General features: G+C 38.9%; 1 protein-coding gene across 16 annotated transcripts in view; it reads left to right on the top strand.

Moving 5' to 3' along the window:
- Positions 1-9,024, top strand: part of LOC128688974 (prominin-1) — a 1,112,830-nt gene that overhangs the window by 907,156 nt on the left and 196,650 nt on the right. For all 16 annotated transcript variants that reach the window (XM_070085551.1, XM_070085543.1, XM_070085554.1 and 13 more), the window contains one exon: positions 4,787-4,958. In XM_070085551.1, coding sequence (XP_069941652.1) covers positions 4,787-4,958 — 172 coding nt within the window. The remainder of the gene's footprint in view (positions 1-4,786; positions 4,959-9,024) is intronic.

The raw sequence follows: 9,024 nt of genomic DNA, 5'->3' as shown, positions 1-9,024 counted from the left end.
CTCTCTCCCACCTTCGCATTGGCCACACTCGTGTTACTCATGGGTATCTCATGGAGAGGCACCCTGTTCCTCTCTGTGAGCAGTGTCAAGTTCCAGTATTGATTAGCCACATCTGTTAGACTGCCCTCTCTATCAACGAGCACGCAGAATTTACCTCCAACGTCATCTTCGTTCTACTACTATCTCTTTACCTTCCCTTCTTGTTGATGGACCCTCCTTTAATCCTGATGCCTGTGGTCTACATGCCAAGTGTAGCCACATCATCCTCATTTTCACTGTCTATTCCTGGTGTAGGGCCATGGGATGTACTTTGGGATGTACTCCGAGATGTACTCCGTCCCTGGGCACTGCATAGGGGCATAGGGAACACTACCCAAGCGCATGTGGCGGCATATATACCGACGCTTCACTGGTGAATATGATTCCTCACTATCACTACTCGAATGATCATCAAGAGCAATAAAATCACAGTTCACATCACTATCATCATCATTACTGAAGTCTGAAGCTTGACCATGCGAAAATATCAGTTTTCTCTTGGGACGAGGTACAACTGAACGTGACTGAGATGTGCCCACACAATCGGTAGAAGGTTGAGGATAGTCAGGATTTTCTGCACTATTTTTGATATCCTGGTCATTGCTTTCGGTCACTAATCAATCAAAGCCATACAATTCTTCTTTTCCACTTCCATCAGAGTCAGAACTATCAGTTATGAAGAGGAGAGTCCCAATTTGCATTGGAGTGAGAGCTGCCTTGCGGCGAGGCATGGTGAACAAAGGTTACTGAGGCGGCGTTCCCACAATGCCATGCGAGCGCCTAGAATTTTTGTTTATGGCACTCGCACATCATGCAGACCAGTTCTCTCAGATGTAAGCCTACCAGCCTTCTTGCACTAAATTTGACGCCGCTGGAATTTTGGCATAGATCTATGGTTTGGACCCTCAACGTATAGCCATAGATCTACGGCACGGACCCTGAAAGGGTTAAAATAGGGACTTAAGTTTCCTAGGATATTTTTTATGGTTTTATTGGTATCATTTGATAGCTTGGCAGACATACTATTGAAATAGATGATTTTGGGTGGTTTCAGGACTGAAGTAGATTGAAATTGGGCTCAAAGTAGCAGAAATATTGAATTTTTGCCAGTTTTCCTAAGGATGGGTAAGGCCCCCTACATCCCCAGGTCTTTGGTATGGGTTTTTAACCCTTAAACTGTCCAAAAGTAGATCTACGTTTTTTCAACATTTGAAAGTATGTAAAAAAATGTAGACCTTTTTTTTTTTACATTTGAAAACGTGTAAAAAAAAACTTTGATCTACTTTTTTTTTTTTTGTTATATTTGAAAATATGTAAAAAACATAGATCTACTTTTGGAGCACTATGCATGTGAACATAGATCTGTTTGGAAAGTTTAAGGGTTAATAGATATGATTCATTTATTGGGATGCAGTAAGCCACAAGCAATCTTTTCTGTTTAAATTTTATCTGAGAAATAGAGTAAATCTGCTAATTGTGTGTGAATAAGAATTCCAAATTGAAAGAAAGTGTAATATAGGGGAGGCTGGGGGATGTGATTAATGATCAGAGGAAATGTTTTTGTGCTTTCTGGAATGAATTATGGCCGAAACTTGGGGTACCACTGTATGTTGTTGATATTTTGTGCCTTGTACCTAAGAATGTAGACATAAACCATTTCCTTGTTAAATTAAATAGCTTAACTCATTTTAAAAATTTTACTGTTGAGTTCGAAGTAAATAATTCTTTATCTTTTCTAGATGTTTTAATTATTAAGGGTAACAATGATTTTAAATTTAAAATTTACAGAAAACCTACAAGTAGCTGTTCCTATGTACACTGTTAATCTTCACATCAAGATAGAGTTAAACTGTCGTTTTTTTTTATCAGTGTATTTGAAAACTTCATATATTTGTAGTCCAGAGTTCATAGATGAAGTCTCCCAGATTTATGAAATAGCTAATGATCTAAAATACCCAAGAAATGTAATTGATATAACCTTTAAAATAGCTAAAAATACTTTTTACAATTCAAAAAGGGACAATCAACCTTATTGAACTAAAAATATGTTGGTTCTCCCTTACCATTTATTTATTTTTTATTTGGACATGATACATAGTTGTACATAGAAATATAGTGATTGTGTGTACATACCAAAATCCCCTTGTATGCAGAGCATTATGGGCAGGCTTAAAATTAACTTCAGATAAATTAAGCAAAGATATATTCAGTGGTAAAAATTACAGTAAACAAATTACAACATGAAGTACAAATGAGTATTTCAAATAAGAAGCATTAAAGTTGTACAAATTTGTAGCATAACAGGCACATGTTGGGCATTTCTGGTGATGTTCGAAAAATGGTGGAACCATACTTTGGCAAGGGCTATACATTGTACACAGCAACTGGTATACAAGCCCTATGCTCACTGATATCCTACGTGTGAACAATACTGATATACGTGGAACAGTGAGAGGGAATAGAAAACATATGCCAAGGTTCAGTGGAGGCAGTGCTGAAGGTGAAGTGCAAGCATTTCATACCAATGAAATCAGTGAACAGGGAGACCAGTGAACGCATTGTAAAGCCAGCTGCTGTCGTGGACTATACAAACAACATGCGACTAGTTGACAAGTGTGACATGATGGGGTTCATTGACTGTATGCGTAGGAGTCGCAAGTGATACATAAAACTGTTTTTCCACCTTCTAGACATTGCAATGCTCAATGCATTCAATATGTACGAAATAAAGACTGGAAAATGACAACATTTTGCAGAATTCTCCCTGAATGTCGTAAAATAGATAGCAAAAAAGTATGGTACCACACCTGTATCTGCCCCCCCAACAGCTACCTGTCACACCACAACCTGTCCCCCAACCACAACCACAGCCAGTGGGGTAAGTGCCAGACCGAATCATCCCTAACTGTCACTACCTGGTACCAATACCACCTAACCCAAAGAACATAAGAACATAAGAACATAAGAAAGGAGGAACACTGCAGCAGGCCTGTTGGCCCATACTAGGCAGGTCCTTTACAGGTAAGACACATATGCAACAGTTAGGTATCTTTATTCCGAAACGTTTCGCCTACACAGTAGGCTTCTTCAGTCGAGTACAGAAAGGTTGATAGAAGCAGAAGATACTTGAAGACGATGTAATCAGTCCATCACCCTTAAAGTTTTGAGGTGGTCAGTCCCTCAGTCTGGAGAAGAGCATTGTTCCGTTGTCTGAAACAATATCAAAGAAGAAGAAGCATTCCCAGAAAAAGTGTATTGTGTGTGCGACCACCACAAAACGACCCCAACAGCGGAAGGACACACGATACATATGTCACCAGTGTGGGGTGACACTCTGTATGAATCCATGTTTCATAGAGTATCATACAATCGTGGAGTTCTAGAAACATGAGTGGGACATGTAAATACTTGTATATAGCTGTAGATAATAGTGTGTGATTCAGCCGGGTGTGCAAAAATCACCTATCAGTGTGTACGTGTGTGTATTGGTGTATAAGCAACAATTGACATTGAAATCAAAAGATTTACTATAAAACATAAGTATCATATCATGAAAATCAAGGAAAGTAAAAAAAAAAAAAACTGGGAAAAAAAAAAAAACAGTAAATGTGTATAATTTCTGCAAGTGGCAGTGCTCCTAGTTGCCATCAGGTGATCGCCAAGTGCCAACTTTGCGCCCCTCATATCTTGATAAGTACTGACCCTAAATTTTTTTTTATCCTATAACACTTAGAAAAATGTGCTCTTTATTTCTATAAAAAAAAAAAATTATTTTTCAAAACATTTGTGGCACTGGGGTAGTGAACGTATATATATGTTTGGACCGTTTACGGGTTAATACAGCTACTGGATCGGGGAGTTATTAAGTCATTCAAGTGTAACTGCACAAGAAAAGTGATAAAAGCTAGTTGCATCAATGGACTCTGACTCCAACCTGGCAATACCAAGCTTCAGGAATAATGTATTATGTACTGCAGGGTAAAAGAAACCAGAGATCCATTACAGAACTTATGCACACTCCGATACAACCATCGACTTTAGTATCAGAACCTCAACCATCCACTTCTGCCAACAACCATCCACCTCAGCCCATTAGGGCCACACCGTGCATCTCCACTCTCTTCACAATCACTGACATACTCCAACAACTACAATTTAAGGTAAATAATGTTATTTCTGTTGCATTTGTAGTCTTAAGCAACAAAAACAAAATTTTCGTTTTTATTTTTGTAAGATCTAGATATCTAAAAAAAAAATTGTTTGGCTGAGGGGGGGGAGGCCTTAGGAACGTAACCCTATTTTCCCCATAAGTTCTTCAGTTTCGATAACATGGATTTTATCTAACACGGCATTTTCAGGAATGTAAGTACTTTGTAATATGAGGGTCTACTGTACAGTGTTCTGAATGTAACAAGTCATAAATAAAAGAAAAACTTACCACAGTGGTTATAGATTGTCAGTTATTTGTAATTTTTTAAATTTTTTTTTAGTTTTCTGTTTCTTGTAAGTACAATATTTTTTTCTTATGTGTATACTCTGTGAGGAAGAGGATGACCCTGGCCTCTTAAAGTTCTCTGATGTCAGGAAATACTGTGTTAACTTGGTCACACTTTTGAAATTTAGATTGTTTTGGTTTTCTTTTCTCTTAAGATATATGAGATCCAATATGCATTTGGAACATGGTGATTACATTTGAATTTGAATTTCTTCAGAGTCCTTGTTTAGTGTATATTTTGATTAATTTTAGGGGGCCAACTGGAAGATGAGGCAGAAAGAATTCACCGAAGATTGCAACCAACTGATCTCAGCCAGTCTCAGGATTCTGACTCCTATCCAAGAGAGTCAAATATTTATTTAAGGGAGATAAACAATTACCTAAGAATATTGCAAGATGGAATTAATGAATATGCTATGTACAGGTTAGTTGCTAAAATTTGAGTGAAAATTTTTCTTATTCTTTCTTGTTCTACAGTGTTTTGTTCCCATTTTAGATAATGATTCATATTCTCATGTTTTTGCTGCCATTCATTTATTTTGCCATTTTCCAGTTTAACCCTCCACCTTGACTGATCTAGTGAAGAGTAAAATGTACTACTTGTGTGAGAAGTTCTCGTAATAAGAGGCTAAAGTGCAGTAGTACCTCAGTACTCGAACTTAATTATGTAATTCCAGAAGGTTGTTCGAGTGCCAATCTGTTTGATTACTGAATGAATTTTTCCCATAAGGAATAATGTAATTTAGATTAATCTGTTTCAGAGCTCCAAAAATACAATCACAAAAGCATTTGAACATGAAATTTACAAGCCTAGCATGCATAAATCTTAAGAAAAAAAAACTAAACACAGTGCTTGTCTATCCAAGTGATAGACAAGCAACAGCTTCACTTTTAAATGACCACTTGCATTCCTGCACAACAAAAGAGTGATTCTGTCCTTCACTGGCTTGTGTCCTGGTAATGACTTTTCCTTTTGAGTGATATACAGTGGACCCTTCCTTTTCGTTGATCTCCATTATCGCCGATTTCCGTTTTCGTCGATTTTTTCATCAGTATTTTGGTTCTGTCGATGGTACAGAACCTGTCCAGTGCCCAGCGCGTAGACAAAGCTGCCTCCCACACGCATTCTCAGGCAGTGTTGCGTTGTTTCTTGGTGAGTGAACATATCCTGCCAGGTCATATGAAACATTTCGTAATAATCCGTTGTTTTTGGCACTTGTTTATTGTGTGTGACTGCTAAATAAGCCACCATGGCCCTAAAGAAAGCTCCTAGTGCCAGTCCTTTGGTAAAGAAAGTGAGGAACACCATAGAAATGAAAAAAGAAATTGTTCAAAAATATGATATAGTGGCATACGTATAGCTGAACTTGGCAGGATGTACGGGGAGGCACCATCAATGATCAGCTCCATTGTGGCAAAGAGAAAAAAAATCATGGAGGCTGATGTTGTGAAAGGGGTGAATGCGATAACCAAACAGAGATCCCAAACAATTGAAGTAGTGGAGAAATTGTTGTTGGTGTGGATCAGAGAGAAAGGGTTAGCAGGAGATAGTGTTGTGCAGTTGATAATTTGTGAAAAGGCAAGGCAGTTGCATGATGATCTCATAAAGAAACTGCCTGAAACGAGTGCTGATGTTGATGAATTTAAGGCAACCAAAGGCTGGTTCGAAAAATTCAAGAAGCGAAGTGGCATACACAGTGTTGTTACTAAGGCATGGTGAGGGTGCCAGTTCAGACAAACAAGCAGCTGAAAAATTCGTGTGGGAATTTAAGGGTTATGTAGAGGCTGAAAAATTCCAACTCCAACAAGTGTTCAATTGTGACAAAACAGGCCTGTTTTAGAAGTGCCAAAGAGGACCTACATCACACAGAAGGAAAAGGCACTCCCAGGACACAAGCCTTTGAAAGACAGGCTAACTCTATAGTTGTGTGGTTGTGCTACTGGGGATTTCAAAGTGAACCCTTTACTTGTGTATCAATCTGAAAATTCCAGAGTGTTCAAGAAAAACAGTGTTGTCAAGAGTAAATTGTATGTGGTGTGGAAGGGTAACAGTAGGGCATGGGTTACGAGGGAAATTTTTCTAGAATGGTTCAATGAAGTGTTTGGCCTGAGTGTGAAGAAATACCTCCTGGATAATAAATTGCTACTTCAGTGCCTCCTGTTAATGGACAATGCTGCTGCTCATCCTCCAGACTCGGAAGACCAGTTGTCTAAGGAATTCAGTTTTGTAACAGTGAAGTTCTTGCCTCCTAACACCACTCCTCTCATCCAGCCCATGGACCAGCAGATCATGGTAAACTTCAAAAAACTGTACACCAAAGCAATGTTTCAAAGGTGCTTTGACATAACCTTGGACTCTGAATTGACCCTAAGAAAGTTCTGGAAGAATCAGTTCAATATCTTCCACTGCATAAGCCTTATAGATAAGGCTAGCAGAGAGTTACTGCCAGGACTATGAACTCTGCTTGGGGAAAATTGTGGCCAGATTGTGTCCAAAAGAAGGATTTTGAAGGGTTTGAGGCTGACCCTGTCAACCCTACACCTGTTGTGCAATCAGTTGTGGCATTGGGGAATTCCATGGGGCTGGATGTGAGTGGCGAGGATGTGGAAGAGTTGGTGGAGGACCACAATCAAGAGCTCTCTACTGATGAGCTGCAAGAGCTTCATCTGCAACAGCAACAGACCACAGCTCAGGAAATTGCTTCAGAGGAGGAGGAAGAGAGATGGAAGAAGGTGCCTTCTTCAAAGATTAAGGAGATTTGTGCATTGTGGACTAAGGTGCATTCATTTGAGGAGGAACATCACCCATGCTGGTGACTTTTACAATGACTTGCCATGTCCCATTTTAGGCAAATCTTAGAGATGCCAGAAACAGACCTATCTGGACAGATATTTTGTGCAACAGGGGTCCAGTGACTCTCAGGCTGGTTCTAGTGGCATTAAAAAACAAAGGAGAGAAGTGACCCTGGATAGGGACTTTGTACCTACAGTCCTTATGGTGGGGCATTCCCCTTCCAAAGACTAACCTTTTCCCTCTCCCCTCCTCCCTGTCTTCCATCAACAACAGCCTTCAATAAAGGTAAGTGTCATGTTGAATGTTCATTCTTTTGTGCATGTAAATCTGGTAAGGTAAAAAAAAAAAAATTTTTGTTAACCCTTAAATGGTCCAATATATATATATATATGTTCTCTCGTGTAGTGCCCCAAATGTATATATACGTTTCATTTGTCATTCATTCAACATTGGCACGATAGGCCTGAGTCACCTAGACATCAGAGAATGGATGTGCGCACTCAGTGTGTGCCATATGAAAAAAATTGGGGAGTGCCTGGGTACCACATGCTCTTTTTTCCTATAATTTTTTTTTTCTCAAAATATTCAGGGCGCTGCACAGGTGAACGTATATATACGTTTGGACCGTTTAAGGGGTAATACTTCTGGGTGTCTGGAACAGATTAATTGGATTTACATTATTTCTTATGGGGAAAATGGCTTCTGTTTTCGCTGATTTCCATTTTTGCCGATTGCTCTGGAACGGATTATACGCGAAAACCGAGGGTCCACTGTAGGTTTTTTCGTCTTTTTTTCAAAAATAAACCTGTCCCATCACAATTGAACACTTGTTGGGGAATAAAACCCTTAGTCTCTACATAGTCACAAAACTCATTGACATATTTCTTGGCAGCAGGTTATGTTTGTTTGAGTGCTGAGCAAACAGTCGACCACCGAGCGATGTTTTTTTTTTTTTACCAAACAAAGCTTTTGAATACTGAATTATTCGAGTTGGGAGCTGTTCGAGTACCAAGTTACTACTGTACTATACATGTGTACTTGCATCAACTTTTCTCAGTCATAAATTTTGGTTTCTAATAATAGAAATACTGTAAAATCTGGTAATCATATGTGATGTTGAGTCAGAACCTTTAATGGATGCAGTACAGTTCACTCATTATTACTACAGTGGAACCCCGATTTTCAAACTTAATCCATTCCAGAAGGTCGTTCTAAAACCGAAATGTGCAAAAACTGTATAAATTTTTCCATAAGAAATAATGTAAAACAATTAATCTGTTTCAGACACACACAAATATTAACAAAAAAATAATTTTTTGAAGATTAATTAGTGTTGCAGCTCTTAACTCCCACCAAATGAAACAGCAAGCAGACTCAATGATTTCTTCTCCACTACAGGAAAAAACCTTGCCAATAAAATCCCAAGCTCAAATACCCCACCCAATGACTACCTCACTGGCAACTACCCGAACACAGTTCCTAGCTCCGACTAACCCAACTGAAGTCTCCCTTATTATCAACACGCTAAAAAACAAGACAGGAGATTTAAATACCTTACCACCCTTTATATACAAAAAAGCGTCACAAGTACTATCACCAATCATTGCAACACTCTTTAACAAATCCATCGAATCCTCTACCTACCCTACAGTTCTCAAAATAGCAAGGGTCACCCCGATCCCTAAAGGAGGAGACC

The sequence above is a fragment of the Cherax quadricarinatus genome, chromosome 16 (assembly GCF_038502225.1).
Source record: "Cherax quadricarinatus isolate ZL_2023a chromosome 16, ASM3850222v1, whole genome shotgun sequence".
NCBI lineage: Eukaryota > Metazoa > Arthropoda > Malacostraca > Decapoda > Parastacidae > Cherax > Cherax quadricarinatus.
Note: the sequence above shows the minus strand (reverse complement) of the source record. Positions and strands in the feature narration are given on the sequence as shown.